The sequence below is a fragment of the Labrus bergylta genome, chromosome 7, assembly GCF_963930695.1.
Source record: "Labrus bergylta chromosome 7, fLabBer1.1, whole genome shotgun sequence".
NCBI lineage: Eukaryota > Metazoa > Chordata > Actinopteri > Labriformes > Labridae > Labrus > Labrus bergylta.
This window is the reverse complement of record NC_089201.1, coordinates 15,809,260-15,828,101: the sequence shown is the minus strand read 5'-3', so window position 1 is coordinate 15,828,101 and position 18,842 is coordinate 15,809,260. Positions and strand designations below refer to the sequence as shown.

Genomic DNA, 18,842 nt, shown 5'->3' with positions numbered 1-18,842 from the left:
ACGACGCCAAGGTTTTCATTTTAGACACTGTGTACAAACACCTGGAAAAACCTAAATCCCATGCCAGACTTTTATTCGCCGACTTTTCCTCAGCTTTTAATAAAATGCAGCCTCATATTTTAATTGGGAGACTATCCTCTCACTTTAAACTTCCTGGTCAGATTTTAATGTTGCTTTTAAACTTTTTAACAGACAGAGTTCAGCAGGTTTTCGTGAAAGGTCAAATGTCGAAAATAATGATGTCAAACACTGGTTCCCCTCAGGGCTGTGTCCTTTCCCCCCTGCTTTTTTATCATGTACACAGATAGCTGCAGAACATCACAAGAGAGCAGTTATCTGGTGAAGTTCTCAGATGACACTGTTCTGCTGTCCATCCTTCAGGGCTCAGAATCAGGCCATGGCGGTGCTCTACCAACTTTTGTTAAGTAGTGCGATGACAACTTCCTGGATGAAAACCAAGGAATTGGTCATAGATTTTAGGAAGAACTTTTTGTCACCCTGAAGCTAGTGAACTGAAATAGTGGACTCATATAAATAACTTGGGACAGTGTTCGACTCTGAATTTAAGTTCTCTGAAAACAGAGTCAATCGTGAAAAGAGGCCAACAGAGAATTTATTTGATGCGGAGGCTGAACTCTTTTAGTGTTTCACAAAGCATTTTATGTAGCTTTTATCATTCTTTTATCGAAAGTCTTTTAACATTTTCTTTTATCTGTTGGTTCAATGGGTTGTCTGTGAAGGACAAGAACAGTTTGAACCACATTGTAAAAGTCTGCTCTAAGATTATTGGAGTCCAGCTGAAAGACTTCAGAGCTCCCTGTGGAAGGAGCGTGAGGTCCAGAAAGCCAAAGGGATCAACCCAAACATGTTCTCTCATCCGTGTTTTCTTTAATGCCCTCTGGACGGCGCTATCTTGCCCCTCCAAGGAGAACCAATTTTTTCTGTAAGTTATAAATGCAATAAGATAATTAGAATTGTCTGAATAAATAAACAAACATTCAGAATTCCTTTCTGGAAAAAATGTGAAGTCTCTCTAAAAGGCCCTCTCCTCCAATTCTGAATGCGCAGAATGGTTTAGTCCTCCCACCGCCTCTCACCTGGATTGATCTTTCAGCGGTCAGTCGAGTCAAGCGTGAGAGATGTGGCAGGCTGCAGATTAAACGTTAGAGGAATTCAGCCAAGAATATAATTTGTATCATATCTGTGTTTTATGTATAAATATATCTTATTAATCCCCTTCATAGATACAATTTCATACGACCTTATTTTATAAAAATATTACATCGCGGTCAAAAAGAGTCCACTTTGGAGTTATATTTAGCGTCTTTCCCAGCGAGCTACAGTAACATATTTGATATCAACAGATTCAGTGTAGTTCATATGATATCAGTGTTGTCGCGCAAGCATTAAAACTGAGACCGCTACTTCTGCCCAAAAAACAACATTTTGAACGTCAGGTGAGACAAATGATAATGCAGTGAAAGAAGAATTAAAGTGTAGAAATTGTAGAAATTCTCTGGGTTTAGTTTGGGACTTGGTAGGGGCCCTATGTGAGATCTTTTCATGGGGCCCGGAATTCCTGGCGACGCCCCTGATCTGCTACTGTACAGTGAGATCACCTGCGAGGTCCATTCATCTAGTGTCTATTCATGAGACACATTCCTGTCAGTGTATGTGTTTGTTTCCTTTATGTTGTCTTTGCGTTTTTCAATGGCTCGGTAGGTTGTGAAACTGATTTGCCCTTCTGGGACAAAATAAAAGTTGTGAATCATATTTTGGCGTAAAAGCGCGACTAACCTGTAGGCGGCGAATCCAACACTAATTGGTAGAAAAACACTTCCTGTTAAACAATAAACGAAGAAGAGTGAGAGCCAATCACATGAGAGCATTGGAGGCTTATGTCGAGGCATGTTCAGGCTGTACACGTGCTGCTACGTCAGAAGGTAATGTACTTTTCTGTCACATTTCCTTTGTATTCCTTTTTTTTTTTTTTTTTACTGTCAACGCTCTTGATATCAGATTAATCTTGTATCTTTAATCGGAGAGTAAAGTTTAGTGTCGTGTTTGTGCAGTTTGATTCAGCTAGCAAAACAATGCTAGTGAAGTTTAGCTAAGCGAGCGGACAGGCGAACTCAGTTTCAATAACTGGCAATTAAAGAGATAATCGGTTTATGACACAGTTAAACACAAGTTCATGCTTTTTGTAAACTCTGTAGGTACAGTGTTTAAATCATGTCATCATTACAACTGACCAAACACGCTTGAAAAACACCTGTCAGCGCTTTGAACAATAATAATATGTTGACGCTGAGGCTGCTCCAGATGGCAGACATGGTCTATTTATAGTCACACATGAGGCTATACTATATTTACTGTATGCCGAATAAACCACTAAATCATAGCGATGGATTTATATATATTTATATATCTCAGGTTTTCTATCGAAGTCTAATTTGAGTTAAAGGGATCTTGTATTAAAGTTTCAGAATTTGAATGGTGTTTGGTAGGCAAGAAAATGTGAAGTGGCATGTTTCTGGATAATGTGAAGTATCTGGACAATGTGAAGTATCTGAATAATGTGAAGTATCTGGATAATGTGAAGTATCTGAATAATGTGAAGTATCTGGATAATGTGAAGTATCTGGACAATGTGAAGTATCTGGATAATGTGAAGTATCTGGACAATGTGAAGTATCTGGATAATGCACTTATACGGAAAGGAATTAAGGCCATAAATAATGAGAAATAAATCATGAGAGGAGGAAGAAATATTGTCATTATGAGAAATAGAATTCGATATTATAGAGAAAAGGGTAAAAATGTGGAGAAAAAAAGTTGAAATGTTGAGAGTAAAATTTAAATATAATTATGTGAATAAAGTCCAAATTTCTCTTAAGAAATCTAAATTTCAGCTTCATTCTCTTCATTTAGACTTCTCGACATTTGTACTTTAACCTTATTATCACCATTTCAACTTTTTTTTTTTTTGACTTCGTCTCAAAGTGCATCATGGAGGGGAAAAAAATCTTCCTCTTATAATTTATTTCTCATGTCCGGCCCGACGCTTAAGTCAATTGGGGGCCCTCCGAGCAACATTCAGCAGGGCAACGAGAATGAGTGCTGTCAGTTTGCTCAGATTTATTTGAATGATTCCTCAAAATCAAAAAGGTGTCTGTTGAGATAGATGTACACATTTACTGAGTTGATCTCTCATAAAGCTGACTTTATTATTATCAAGTTGTTTTTATTTCATTTTCTCAGAAATGACTTCAAGACAAGTTGCCTCGGTTGGCGATGGCGGAGCGGTCAAATAGAACCAAAGGCAGCTCACGGGGGCTTCTCAACAACTACAGGTGTTTGTGTAAGAGATCCACGATGCTTCGCTCCTTGGAGAGCGCAAGAGCTACAAGGAAACATCAGCAGAAGATAATCATCAGCAACATGAAGAGGAAAACGACGAACAACCTCACTGAACCACCGGACGTTAATAAACTGGTCAAAAAAACAAAATCGAGCGCCACAGAAGAACACGCTCACAGCACTCTGACCTCTGAAAACAGGACACGAGATGTTTCTAACCCTGGACTTTCTGAGCCTAAAGCTTCGGACCAGAACAGTTTAGTCTCGGCCCTCAGAGACCGCTGGGAGGTGGACAGTGGTTTCTCCTCGGAGGCGAGTCCTCCGGCTAGCGGGCGGAGTTCACCGTGCCTCAGCTCGTGCTCCACCACAGTGGTGGCGTTGGACTGCGAGATGGTGGGGACGGGGCCTGGAGGACGCTGCAGTGAGTTAGCCCGCTGCAGCATCCTGGACTATCGTGGTAACATATTATATGATAAATATGTCCGACCCAGTCAGCCCGTTACAGACTACAGGACTCGCTGGAGTGGCATCAGAAGGCATCACCTGTGCAATGCTACAGCCTTCGCTCAGGCCAGGGAGGAGGTGAGGCCTGCACTATTCTACTTCACATTTTTGTGATGTGCTGACTCGACCTCATGCCCCCCTCCCCCCCTCTTTCTGCCATGCATGTGTTGTATTATGTTATATTCAGGAGGTAACTGTGCTCAGGCTGGGTTAGTGTGAGTGCAGGTCGTTGGGGGGAATGGAGAGGGGGGACAATCATGTTTCAACACGATACAGAGCAACTTGGACAAATGTGAGTACGTCCTAAGACTCACCAGTGACTGTACACTTATAACATTTTTAATAATCGAGTTGTTAAAAAGTGCAAGAACAAACCTCCTGAGACCCACTTGCAGTACTTGCTTTGCCCACCAGGGGGTAGCTTCTCATATTTTAGGAACCACTAGAGCGAGGTGACCGTTTGTAGCTGAACTGAATCTTCTATCAAATGCAGGACTTTTTACTTTGCTCAATATTGAGCTTCCTGAGCTTTGAGCTTTGAGTGAACATGTGAAAGTTGCTTAAACTGTCTCTTCGACCTCAGCTCGCACTGTAAATCATTCATATGTCTTCTGCACTTTCCTTCTGCAGATCCTCAGGATACTTGAAGGCAAAGTGGTCGTTGGCCACTCTATTTACAACGACTTTGAGGCGTTGGACATGATCCATCCTCCTCACATGGTCAGAGACACCATCACCACAAGGCTCCTCAGCAAGTTGGCTGGTTTCCCTCGGCAACGCTGCGCCTCCCTGAAAATCTTGGCCAATAAGCTGCTGAACAGGAAAATACAGGTAAGATGTTGTGATTTATATAACATTATATGAACTGTATTATATTAACTGATAATCAATGCATACAAATGATTTATACTATCTGATGATGAGTTTAGTCATAACTATCTGTCTGATATTTGAACTTTAAAGGTCACATATTCTCCTCCTCTTCAACTAGTTTAAATAAGTCTCAGAGCTCCCCAAAACATGTTTGTGAAGTGGTCGCAGAGAAATCACAATTATTCCCGAACATACCCCTAACCCTTTAAAAGTATGTACACGTAGCTGAAGGGAAGTTTGTTTGTTAACCGTGATGCACCCTGATGTCCATGCGCTCCACGTCCAGGTGGGGAGGTGGGGCCACTGCTCGGTGGAGGATGCTCAAGCCGCCCTAGATCTCTACAAGCTGGTGGAGGGAGAGTGGGAGCAGGAGCTGCAGAACAGACTTCACAACGATGACGATGCTCAACAAGCGTCGAGCTCAAACCACTACATGCAGGACGAGTACTGGCCAGACGATGTCGTAGCTGAGAGCAAATGAAAGGACAGTATGGCGGTACCTCAACAGATTCCTTAATACAAGGAAGTACAGAAAAGTATGAATAATGTGAATGCACAACATACAGACAGGCTGGAGTTAAACACACATCCACATCCAGGCTGGACTTAAATTACAGTTATGTAAAAAATTAATATTAAGAGAATCAAATCTGGGAGTTGTGATAAAACTGTCGTCTCATGAAAATATGTTTTCTTTAATTTTGGGGAAGTGACTGTACTGATGGAGACACTTGTTAACTTATTATTTCTAAACAGTGTGGGAGCTAGTATCAGCATTTTCACTGCCGTGGAACAGAGTTTGTCCTGCAGAGTTCTCGGTTTCAGCGCACTTATGTTAAAGCGTGAAGTGTTGGCTTCATGCTCTGCAAAGTTTGGACGGTTGTTGCTCTTACCTGAAAGGAAAACAAACACTGATCAATGGACACAGATGCAGCTGTTTTTAGAAAAGAACTGTATATTTTATGTTTGTCCATTTAACATGAAACTGCCAAAAGATAGATTCTTGGAGCAGCGTCTAAAAATGTGGAACAAATTACACAAACAAAAAGAGATGCATGGAGTGCTGCGGTGCTGTTGAAATGTGTTTTTTTTTTTTAATAGTTGAAAAGAAAGTATCCCTCTGGTGCTCTTCAGTGCGGGGATCCAACTTTTGACTGTGCCTCAGACCTCTTCAGTGGAACAATTTCCAGTTTTACTCGCTTCTGGTTGTAAAAGAAAGTAAACTTTAGTTTAAACTGCTGCATTTTCATGTCAACTAAAAGTTACCTCCATGTTTAAGTGGCCTTCAGTGTTTTTTATAAATCAACCACGGTATGTTTAACTGTAATGGTCATTTATATCATTACCTCTTATTGTAAGCTGCTCTTAAATGTCCTAATAAAATGGCCTGTTATATTTAAACTTGGCCTGTTTTCAGTGATTCAATGTGTCCACATTAAAATAAGTAAACAACATTTATCTATTCTGCTGTTCCTCTTCAATGTCACTTAAAGGTCACATATTATCCTACTTTTCAACAACTTTAAATAAGTCTCAGAGCTCCCACAAAACGTGTGTGAAGTTTCTTGTTCTAAATCCGCTCTGATCCTGTATTTGATCATGCCTATAAACCCCTCTATTTCAGCCCTGCTCAGAACAGGCTGTTTCTGTGTATGTACCTTTTGAAGGTCTCATATTATGCTTTTTCTGGTTTTATTTGCCCTTTAGTGTGTTTTCCAAGTGTCCTGTGCATGTTTAGGCACATCTATGTGCAAAAATTCAAAGTCCGCAGAAACGCGGCTTCTCCTACGTCCTCCTGTTAGCTGTAGCATTAGCTGCATGTAACGCTCGGTTCTAGCCCCCCTCTATAAAAATGTGTCAGTCCGACGTCATTGTCAATGTGCGATCACTGATCTAAGCCCATTGGCTCATTGTGGCAAGCCCTGCAGCTCATGTTGCACGCCCATTAACTTCTGTAGCACGCCCACGATATGCCGTAGCCTGCGGTAACACAGTAGTGCTAAGGTGCTAATGTTTATGCTCCCCTCGGACGGAGCCAGTGGCTGTATTCCCAATATGGTAAAAGAGGCGGGACATTTCCGAGAAGCGTGCTGAGCAACTGATCAATAACGACAGAGCGAATTGGCAGACTTGGCCCACGTGGGGTCTAACAGTGTGGGCTCAACAGAGCGTAGCTGACAGACTCAGAGCGGAGAGGGAGCAAGGAGGAGCAGTACATGAAAACAGACACTTTTTTCAAACTTTAGCTATAGTGAACGTACAAAAGTAGGTACATAGATTAAATATACGAACAAAAAGGGCATAATATGGGCTCTTTAAATGTAAGTGAGCTGTGTCTGACCACGCCCCCTCTGTATATCTGTGCATTCATGTGGAGTCAGACGCATCGGAAAAATTAGATTCTGAGTTGTAAAATGCACATGAACGCCTGCTCAAGTTGGACCAACAACTCTGAAAACCCAGGGAATAATAAGGGTCCCGACATGTCATCACATGGGGTGCAAAATATGTTCTGTCAATGTTAACATACTTTTTATTAATTCATGTATTACACATCAACTTTTTGCTCGAATGTAACTCATAACAGAGACGTCACACATGTCGTCTTCGTCTTGTTTTATTGTTGCTATGACATTCAGACTTAACAAACTGAAAAAACACTGAAGTCTGAAGAACGATTTCCCAACCCCGAAACTGTGACCATCCGAGGAGCAGCTTAATGAATCATTTAGATGTTTGCCTAAGGAGTTGATGGAGACCAAAGCCAGAGAGAAAAAGGAGTAAATGTTGCGTCCTTTGTGTTGGACAAACTGAACCGTCACTGAATTAAATCTGGCAAAGTTTAGGATTTGTAACTATTTGATCATGTGTTTGTCAGAAATTATTAAAAAGCAATATTTCTGTCTAGATATGTATTGGGGAAAAAAGGCTTTAAAGATTTTTCGGTAACAGTAACACAAGCTTTCTTTTATATCATTGTGGAGCTATTTACGTCATGAATTGAGCGTTGCGTGTGTAATGTAATGATTCTTTTTGGCTCGGCTCATTGGGTCACACTGTTGAAGAGGAAAACCTCCAACTATGTCGTCATGTTTGTCCTACTTGAGCCGCAGCCAGGTCAGCATTAACAGCAGCATTGTGAGCAGCAGTATTAACGGATGAAAACGGATGAAACTCTTTAGACATGTTGGGAAACGCGTTGGGGATCACCCGGGCAGGTGTGACAGGGTCTTGTCACAAACACTGGATCAGGACGTGGACGAGGTGAACGAGGTCACAGAATGTACAGGTGAGTTGACCCAAAGGAGAAGTTTTAGAAATACTGATGATGATCTCACAACACGTCCTCTTATTCAGCAAAGTCCAAAAATGTGAGCATGTTACCAGTGTTCAACTACACATACATGTAGCATGGTGAGCTGCAGGGGGAGCTACACATTTTGAAATCCTGCATGTATGGCTTTGTCCTCTCCCCCTCCACACACGCACAAACACACACACACACACATGTCTAAAGCCTGAACTTGGCCCCTCAGCTCAGGCTATAGGGAGAGAAGAGAACAGAGTCGCATTGTTAGCTCAATCCATCTATTTTGGTTCCCTGAAAGCGCTTTATTGAGCAGATCAGGACCAGGACCTGATTTAGCAGATTACTGGTCGACTGCTCGCTCCTGCATCGTTGCGCCAGGAGGAAAACGTGTGTTGGTGACATTAACGCTGCGAGGGTCAGAGAAAAGGGAAACTTCCTAATGTTGACCGACCAGCAGCAGGGACGTCTTCATTCAATGAGCAGGGAACAGGTTTGGGATGCTAGCCATGGAGGTATGGTGTCCCCTGTTGTGTTTCTAAAGGCTTGAGAATTCAGATCTTCATGGCCAAATGGTTTCAAAGCACCAAAATGTTCTTTATGGAAGCAACTGGTGATCAGAATCCAAATGAAAAAAGAGTGAAGTCGCTCAAGCTTTGGCTCACGTTTAATTACAGTCTGTGGTAGATACGTGGTCGTCACCAACCTGTCGTACGTCCATGGCTTGCCAACCTGCCTGCAGACACAGCTAGTTACTCAAGAATTCAAAACTCTTATGTAGTATAGGAGCAAGTTCATGTATTTTAGGAGAGTGGCACTTCATAAAGCTTTGAATGCTCCTGCTGCTTCCTCCATATATCCACTCACCCAGATCTAAGTCGATTGTGATTCAGATAAGATAAACAAATTAAACTTCTTTAGACATTTTATGACCTTAAAGGACCAATATGTAAGATATCTACTGAGTGAAATGATAAAGTGACCTTACTATATGATCAGACATTAAGGAAAAATGCTATGTTGAAGTGCTGGCTTCTCTGACAACAATTCAGCAGCCAGTATGTCCTCCTAACTTTAGATTCTGGTCCTGAATGGTCTGGATTTGTTTGGACCAGAGAAGGTAGGCAGTTTTAAGACACCCCCACATGGCCATTTTGGACGCCCCTTGGTTTGTCAGAGATGAGACCAGTTATCAGGTCAAACCAACAGGTGTTGCAGCGATGGAAGCGATCAAGAGAACTGGTTCAGATAAAAGTGATTGTACTCGACCTAAAAAGCCTCTGCATGTTTCTAATAAGCTCCACGAGCAGAAACGTGCTCAAACTAGGATCAATATTGGAGATGCTTTTGAAAAATGGAGAGAGGTTAGAACGCAGAAAGGTTTACAGACTGATGCAGAGCTGGATAAACACTGAAGCTTCAGTATCCACCACATGACAACCTGTGTGCACATCGACTCTCGAGAGGAGGCGGCAAAATGATCCCCTGCAGAATATATGGAATTTTGTTAACCAGAATATCTTGACTTTATTCGCGACACCTGAACACTATTTGTGTACATTTTCCTCCGGCTAATGTTTATACTGTTTTATGACACTGTCTTGTTGCATTCACTGACCTGTTGGTTAATTTGTTTTCACACCTCTCTGTTGGTCAATAACTGGAGATTAATCTGAAGGTTGTTTTTTTACTCAATCTCTCTCGATGGGGGATTACACATGAAGTCTAAATTCATGCGTGTCCGATTAGATGAGGTGTGCTCACATTATTTAAAGCTTTACACTCAGCATGAATGATGAAGGTGAGCAACATGTGCACAGTGTCATTATGTTGAGATGTGAGGTGAACGTGAGCGCTAATCTGATCTCAGGGACCTGTGAATGATATGAATGCTCTTAAGTCTAAATCCAAATCCTGTGTGTGCGTGTATGAATATTTATGGTTTACGGAAAACCGTACAGAAGGGGTATTTACGTTTAAGGAGCTCAGTCAGAGTGAGGGATTTTATCTTTTATTTCATATATTTTATAAACATGTTGTTAATACCTGTACCTTTTAAAAGTGTAAGGTTGTAACTAATGATTTTTTTTGAGCAACTATTAGTCCACCGATTATTTTCTTTGTAAAGATTTATTGGAGAGATAGGACAGTGGATAGAGTCAGAAATCAAGAAGAGAGAGAAAGTGGGGAATGACATGCGGGAAAGGAGCCACATGTTGGATTTGAACCTGGGCCGCCCGCTTGGAGGACTACAGCCTCCATACACACTTACCACTGCAGCAGCAGCAGCAGCTCAGTAGGGACCTCGGTTTGGAACAGGAGGGTCGCCGGCTCAACTCCCGCCGCTGACCGAATCTGTAAATTGGTCTGGTAGCTGGAGGGTCGCCAGTTGGAGCTACAATCAACACACCTGCCCACAATTAACTTCACCTACAAGAACCCTGTCAGTAGACCCTCCCTTCTATCCGTGCTGTATCCTGTTAGTACCTGCTGTTCAGTAGGCCGATATTTGTTCCTACTTGGTCTGATTCATTCAGTGTGGAAGGGACATCATTAGCCACTTCCACACTGTTATCCCACATGTTATTGACACTCACAATCATGTGAGATGCACGATGGCTCAGTAAATAATACAAACCTTCACATTGCATGGAAACAATTTAACAACTTAACATTTGAAAGGCATGTTACTCGAACCGGCCGCATCCATCCTGTTTTGTTTTTTTTCTTTATCCTTGTTTGTTTTGATTTGGAGGAGCACGTAAAGTTGAATTTTGCACAGCATTCTGGGTGTTAAAATACAATTCATTTCCTGAAAAGATGCGTCTAAACCATACTGCACAAAACCCAGAAGTTAGTATCCATGCTGAAACGTTCAGTCTAGGTGGATCCAGTCTACTGAAACCCCCCACTGAATAGTCGCACTCCATACTGAACTGTGGCTTTTCAGAAAGGGCCCACGTCTCTGCTGGATCGTTGTGCCATTTAGCTCCCGTTCAGCCCTGTTAACCTTTAAGACTTTGTTTTGTTGCCTGCCTGTTTCTGCTTCTTACGCCTGTTTTTGTCTTCAAGACCTTCTTCTGCCAAATTCCACCTCAATGCCATCAAAGCCTGCCAGCCCCCTCCAGCTCACTACCTCACCCCCCCCCCCGGCCCTGGACACCTCACCCCCTGCAACTTCTAAATAAAGTGATTATTGGGTTGGTTAACAGGTTTCTGTGATTACGTGTTTAAATGTTTAGATCCTTACAACCAGAGTAAACTCCTGTTTAACATCATCGTGCCTTTAGACATGTGAAGCAGCACATTTGGACTCTCTCCCCTCCCTCTCCTCTCACCCAAGTGTGATCACGTTGCAGAAATCAAAACCGAGAAGGAGTCGTCACAATGGTCACTTTTCACTCCCTCCAAGTCTCCCTGGAATGCAATCAAATCCCTCCGACACCTCCAACCCCCTCTTATCTAAAGTGTTTAATCAACATTACATCATCCTAAATGTGCACCGGCCCACACTGCCTCTCATCGTGCAAGCACCTCCACCATTGGCCAACCCCCCCCCTCCCCTTCTTCCCACCCTCTGCCACTTTTATGCTGATTGAAAAGAAGAAAAAAAAAGAAATCTGTCAGATGTAATCTGGTGTGACGCCACTAATCCCAACACTACAAATCACAGGTCCCGTCCTCCTCGCTCCACACAGACCCCTGGGACTCCCTGCCAGAAACTTCACACCCGCCTCAGGTAAGGCTCCCGCACCAATGTGCTACTTCACACTCCGTCTGCTCTTCTTCTGCTGTGATTTCATGGAGCAATGATCTGAAATTCTCTTTTTAAACTGGCTTTAAATCCAGAAATTGTTCATATATAGCAGCCTTTAGTTTAAATCTTGTGTTTAGAGGTATTGAGGGGTTTCTGATGTGCTATCTGAATCAATTTGAGTCAGGGTGTAAGCCCAGCGCAAGACCAACACTGGCACGGTCCTGAGCAACATTTCCACTGTTAACAAAAAAATCCCAGCAATGTAAGAACTCTTGATGCTGCAGCTCTGGGTTTCAGTGTGTGCTGTGTTGTTTTTATTATGTTATAACAAAAAGATGTAAAGATGTAGATGTGACACAGAGAAGCAGGAGGAACATCTCTAAACCACTGCATGCAAACCTTTTATATGAAACTTTTTAGGTATGAGCAATTTATTTAAAATACTCTAGAGAGTGAGTTTACATCTATCCAGGCAACTGTTAAAATAATACACAAGGTGTTTGAGAATTTCCATCAAAAAATGTTGCAGCAAATAATTTGACCCTCAAGGCGACGCCTTCGAATTTCTTGTTTTGTTTTTTAGCCCCGTTTCCACAAAGCGATCCGGTTTGGTCCAGTACAGTTTGATTCAGTTCGGTACGGTAAACTCTGAACTTGAGCTTGAGTTTCCAGTTCCCTTATTTGGTAAGCGGAGTTTAAGCCAGATGGAGATAGCTGCATCAGCTATGCAATTGTGTGACATCATAGCAGCCCAACACAGTGTAGCCCGCTATAATTTAGTTCAACGAAGAAGAAGAAAATGTTACACAATAAACAAAAGGGTTGGATCTGTACCCTTGGCACCCCAACAGAAGGGTTCCAAAGAAGTAGGACGGTACAGATCCCCTTATGTTGGTACCATTACCAACTTTTGAATGTGGGTACCGTACTGAACAGGACCGCTTGTCAGAAACTAGAAATGTGCTCCTTATATTTATCTTTTCATGAATGATTTTGATTCATCAATTAGTTATCAATACAGTTGTGGATTAATTCACAAATGGAAAGTGAAGAAGAGTCTCTGCATGAAATCTAATTTATGGTAACTTTTGAGGAGTATATATTATAAAAATGTATCAACATGTCGATGGAGAGTTCAAACCTGACCTGTTGGTTTACGAAACAAAGAGACTGTGGACCTTAAATCTCCTGATAAATCATGCAGGAATGGGCAGGTGCTAAAAATAGCTGGATGGAGGAACCCTGTGATTGCATGGAGGGTGGGATGAAGAGGGATTAATGTGGAGTACAGTGTGTCAATTGTTTTTTTGTTAACTGCATTTCATGTGAATCACAGACTCTTGTTTTCCTCTTCCATCGTACAGTTTGAAGCTGAACTAAAGAGCAGAAGAGATGGCTGTGGTTGTAAGTACACTCACTTTTACTCACTTTTGCATTTATTTGATTTAGTCCAAATGAAAATGAACTGATGTTGATATTTAACAAGGATTTATGAGCTGTAAGTGTTTGTAATACTTAGGACAAAAGCACATTCACCTTGCTGTTCCATGAACTCAAAGGCAGCTCAACATTTCTCAACAACCAAAAGCCCTTTGTGATTCATGGCGTCAACAGCTACAGTAGCATTAGCTTTAGCCTAATCTCTGATCCCTGCTTCAGGTTGACTAGCGAGCCCTTAACGTGTGTTTACAGGCTTTACTGGACTCATGTGAGGCGGATTAATCCAACACTGAGGCCTATTGATGACGCCTCCTGCAACACTTGCAAACACTCACGCGGATAAGACAGATGTTTTAAACCTCACCCACACATCACAGCCGGGTCTTGTGAGGGAATTAAACGGACACAGAGAAGCTTTTAGTTTTTTATTCAAAGCAAGAAAGGGAAAAAAATAACTTTGAATCAGATTTACAAGCAGTAAGAGGGGCTTTCTCGCTCCATGTCCTATTGTTTACGGTGAGAAGGCAGACTCAGAGGGCAGAACAAACACCTAGCTGTGGGAGTGTCACCCACCTGGGGGAGGAGTTTACTGCCCTTTGTGATGTCATGAAGGAAAAATCTCCAAACAGCCTGTTTGAGCACACATTTTCTGAAAAGTGGAGCAGGCAAAAGACGGAGAGGATGGACTTTTCTCGTCATGGGGGGGGGGATTAAAAATAATCTAAACAATGGAAGTAAATGTACGCCAGGGTTGGAAATCAACTCTTTCGTCTACCTGCTACATGTTTTTTTTTCCAGCCACTTTATTTTAACCGACAGCTTTATATAATGACATAATATAATAATCAAGGCTTATAGCAGTCATGTAAAAGGCTAATTTATGAAAGCTGATGAAGGCCTTGTGCTGAAATACGTCCGTTGTTGCTCTACCCAGATAAAACAGACTATGAAGGACATTTAGCGTGCTGACTTTTCTGTCTCTCTTTAATCTTGTTGCGGTCGTGAACCTGAAAAATTGTAGAAGTTTGCAAAGGCTGATTTAGCAACAACTAAATCATGATTAAGAGCATGAGATGATCTGTTCATTGTTTAAAAAAAAGAAATTATCTTACATGATGAGAGTCACAACAATCATTTAGGTTTCTGCTGAAAAGCTGAAATGTTCACATGTACACATCTGCCCATATTGGCATACATAATGATGCACCTGTAAATAAAGAGTAGTATATCCTCTATTAAGACATGTTTCTCCTTTTTCAGAGTGGAACATACCGCATGGTTTCGGAGGAGGAGCAGGCTCTAAGGGCCAAACTGGAACGTCTCACCGTCAAGGACCACGGGCCAGTGTTTGGACCCTGTGCCAGCCTGCCGGACCACACCAAGCAGAAGGTAAGCCAGTGTTTTCACTCTTACCGCATTAATATCTAACCCTCACTGTTTATTCAAGATATAGCCAGTCAATGCACATTTGTCTGCACTACTAGCAATCTATCTTACTACTCCTTCACCACTGCTTTATACACTTCCTGTTAGTTTCATGTGTCAGTACTGTACTCTTTTCCGTGAGAATAAAGTTATAAAAATTAACTTTGTAATAATAGACTAAGTACAGAAATCAATCCAAGCTCATGATTGCATTTTTGTTAGAAAAAAACAAGTTATTAGCCGTCTTAAAAGACACTGAGAAAGCTAAAACTTGCATTTCACTGCTACAGCTATTGAATTATTCTTTGAGTAAGAAATATATGTTCCTTTCATAATTTACCCAAATTATATTTACTCGAAAAAATAGTCTCTAAACAACAATTCAAGCAAAATAAAGCAGGCTGCTTCCGCTGTTTGCTAGCTTTGCATGCTAGCTAGCCTAGTTAGCTAGCAGACCAGATTCTGTATTATGCTAAAGTTGCAAAAAAGTCATAGTAGTAAGTTGAGTAAGCATAACAAGGAAGAACAAAATTTAAGTTATTTGCTAGCTGCATGAAGTTTCAATTCATTCAAGTGAAAATCATCCCTTTAGAGGAAAGTGCGATTAAAAGCTAAAGCTAGCCTAACTGTAGGCTAACAGTTTTATCTGGCTCCCCCTACAGGCCAAGGACGAGCTCAACGAGACAGATGAGAACAAAGTGGCCGCAGTGAAGGAGCTGAGGGGAATTATTAAGGAGAGAGCAGATGGAGGTGACGACCTGGCCAAGGGGGTTCAGGACACATTCGGGGAGAAACCAGACGGCATGCTAGTCCGCTTCATCCGTGCCAGGAAGTATGACGTGCCTAGAGCCTACGACCTCATGAAGGGTGAGTCTGGAGAGGAGACAGGTTTGAAGTGTTATTCTCTCAGTCTCAGTATATATTTAGTATAGAAATTGTTCTATCTGTCAAAAGTCAATTGGGGCGCGATGAAGTGTTCATCAGCGTTATGTCTGCCAGTGTCCCGACAGACTTCCTCTTTTTTTCCTGTTTCTTTTTCCTCTCCTATAGACGGATAATTCCTCTTTATTTTTCTTTGTAGACTTTCATTGACAAAATTTGGTTTTCACAGCAGTAATGCATGGGACGTTTAGCAGGGCAACGACAGTGAGTGCTGTCAGATGGGGCCCCCTTAGGGAGGTTTCCTGCTGTCATTGCAAAAGATTTTGGGCCACTGCTTTGGTTCCTTTAATTCAATTGAAGTTTAATTAACATTTTAAATAAGATTTTTTTTCCCAGCGTTGCCGGAGGGACTTCTCATGTTGTCAGGGTCAAATATTCAGCCAGGGTGTGACCCTAGAGCCTGTTCCTTTGTTTTTCCTCTGCAGGCTACGTGCGATTCAGGAAGGATTACCCCGAGCTGTTTGAGAATCTGACCCCAGAGGCCGTACGCAGCACCATCGAGGCCGGCTACCCCGGCATCCTGCCCAGCAGAGACAAGTACGGCCGCGTCGTTCTGCTCTTCAACATCGAGAACTGGGACTACGAGGAGATCACCTTCGATGAGGTGGGTGCACGGCTCCTGGCTACTTTTTGTTCAAAAATAAACAGCAGGAGGAAATAGTGATCTCAAACATTAGCAATCCGTATCAGCAAACCAACAAATATGTGTGTGTGTGTGTGTGTGTGTGTTCAGATCCTGCGCGCCTACTGTGTGATCCTGGAGAAACTTCTGGAGAATGAGGAGACTCAGATCAACGGGTTCTGTATCATTGAGAACTTCAAGGGCTTCACCATGCAGCAGGCGTCTGGAATCAAACCCACCGAGCTCAAGAAGATGGTGGACATGTTGCAGGTAGGGAAATCTAAACTCATACCGTGGACATTATTTGTTAAAACAGGCATATTACATGTTGAGAATCGAGCAAGACGTTCATTCGAGCGATGCAGTGCTCACTAGTTTCACTGATCCTTGGTGTCAAAAATGTTCAGTACAGTCGTGATCAGTACTTTTTCTGCAGGACTTCCCCTCAGTGAACGATGGACTGCCCATATGATCTGTTGTCTTTTGTTCTCCTCCAGGATTCTTTCCCAGCCCGTTTCAAAGCTGTGCACTTCATCCACCAGCCTTGGTACTTCACCACCACTTACAACGTGGTCAAACCCCTCATGAAGAGCAAGCTGCTAGAGAGAGTGAGTTCAACAGAGAAATACGATTTTTTATTCTTATTCTTATTATTCTTCTTATTATTATTAATAATAATAATAATAATAATAATAATAATAATAATAATAATAACAATAATAATAAAGATGGCTCAGGAATGATTCCACTTATATGCATTATTAAAGCTAAGGTTAAATGTGTGTGTCAGAATGAAAACCAAAATAAGTACATATACCGTAAAACTTCTACTAAGCGCCCCTATTTTATGAACTTCAGTCTATGATATGATCTATTTGTGGGGCTTTTAATCATTTTCAAATAAAACTTGTGCACAGAAAAAATGGAAAAGACTCTAAATTGTGCATTTATACCAGCAAGAAAATTTCACTTCAGGATATCAATAAACAACTTAAATAAATCAATCGTTTTGTTCTTTGTTAGCCGGTATGCAAACTTGCTTCTGGGCCTGTATGCATGCATTCAATCAAAACAAAAACTTCCATGAGGCCGTAAAGCTCAGGTTAGATATGCCAGTCGTTTTCTCATATTATGTTGCCATGATGTGCCACAGTTAAAAACCATGGGACTTCCAATTGTGCGCAACACCTGCTGCTAGTCAGCCTCCTTTAACTCCAGTTTAGCTCCCTGGGCTCACAATGCCACCTAGTGGTCGGCCCAACAAACAACATACCAATAATGGCTCCAACAGGTTTCTTCAATAAGTAGCAGATCTGACTTCTCCTGCATGCGCAAACACTACTTGATAATAACAAAACCATTATAAAGTTAATGCAGTGGTTTCTGTTTTATCTGGCTTCCTGATATCTAACTATCCTTTGCACCAAGTTTATAAAGACTTCTTACCTCAGGGTATTATAGATATCCACTCGACTTAAGCTCACTTATTCCCATGTTGGGTAAATCAACGTGTATCAAACGCCTTTAACAGCGTCTGTCCTCCCTTTAGGTGTTTGTCCACGGAGACGAGCTGGAGAACTACTACAAGGAGTTTGACGCCGACATCCTTCCCTCTGAGTTTGACGGAAAGTCTTCCAACTACGATGGCAAGGCCACATCAGCCAAGCTGTTCGACTAAACCTCCTCCTGTTCACACCAACAAGGCAGAGAGCTGTTATATATATGTTTGACAAAAGAACCCGCAGACTGTGGAGACTCGAAGCCCAATCGAGCTGTGTGGTTGTAGGAAAACAAAGTTATGAATGAAGGTCGTGAGTGTATTAAAAGTACAGGTTGTGTAGTTTTCCAGAGGTCCTGACGAAGCAACAGTCACACAGACGGAGACAGACTAACTTCATGTCATTATTCCACTCTTCAATAATCCCTATGAAGCATTTCTAAAGCATATTTAAAGGCTCTGAGATCGGCCAAACTCAGTTGAATTGAAGCCAGAAGCTGTCCTGGAGGCGGGGGTTTAACTAAAAGTGGAATGGTTTGGAAAATATTCAGCCTTCCTGTGGAGTTATAAATGATTAACCACCATGACCACTCAGACACATTGGACATTTTCAGGAACATAATGACATAACTCATTCAGACAGGCCGACTCACAGGAAGACAAATAAGTGATCAACGTTGTTGGAATGTGAATACCAGGTTACGGTTATGTCTGTCTCCTCTCTGTGTGTTTGTGCTTCATCTTGACCAGCGTTCATCCACACAGCTTGTTGTAACACTGGCAGGCTCCAGCTTTTAAAGTTCCCGCTCTCTGCCCCCCCCCCAACACTCCACTCCCTTCATGTACAAGGCTTCTACTCCATCAAGTGCCTGTCTCTCAATGGTTTTTTAGATCGTTCTTCTATATGAATATTGTGAAGTTTTACCCATTGTGCTACCTGGTGCACCAATAAGAATGTCAATAAATGTACAATAAACTGTATATAAATAAGAGTTGTAGTCCTTTGCATCACTTCCCAATAACACTAAAATAATCCAGGACTCATCAGCTGTGCTTTTCTGTGAGGCTGCAGGTATGACAGCAGTGCCTCGAGCTGGATGTTAAAAGTTGCTTT

General features: G+C 41.9%; 2 protein-coding genes across 2 annotated transcripts; both read left to right on the top strand.

Annotated features, from left to right (window-relative positions):
• The first annotated feature begins 1,859 nt into the window (after positions 1–1,859).
• On the top strand, positions 1,860–6,191 carry isg20 (interferon stimulated exonuclease gene). Its single transcript, XM_020636478.3, has 4 exons — positions 1,860–1,943; positions 3,262–3,942; positions 4,495–4,695; positions 5,024–6,191. Exons 2-4 carry the CDS (start codon positions 3,295–3,297, stop codon positions 5,216–5,218), a joined length of 1,044 nt encoding a protein of 347 aa, XP_020492134.2. The 5' UTR covers positions 1,860–1,943; positions 3,262–3,294; the 3' UTR covers positions 5,219–6,191.
• A 5,484-nt stretch (positions 6,192–11,675) lies between these two features.
• rlbp1b (retinaldehyde binding protein 1b) lies at positions 11,676–18,720 on the top strand. The gene is made up of 8 exons (XM_029277841.2): positions 11,676–11,783; positions 13,166–13,205; positions 14,502–14,630; positions 15,329–15,533; positions 16,034–16,212; positions 16,342–16,500; positions 16,728–16,838; positions 17,780–18,720. The coding sequence occupies exons 2-8, from the start codon at positions 13,194–13,196 to the stop codon at positions 17,906–17,908; spliced, it is 924 nt and encodes a 307-aa protein (XP_029133674.1). The 5' UTR covers positions 11,676–11,783; positions 13,166–13,193; the 3' UTR covers positions 17,909–18,720.
• The last annotated feature ends 122 nt before the right edge of the window (positions 18,721–18,842 follow it).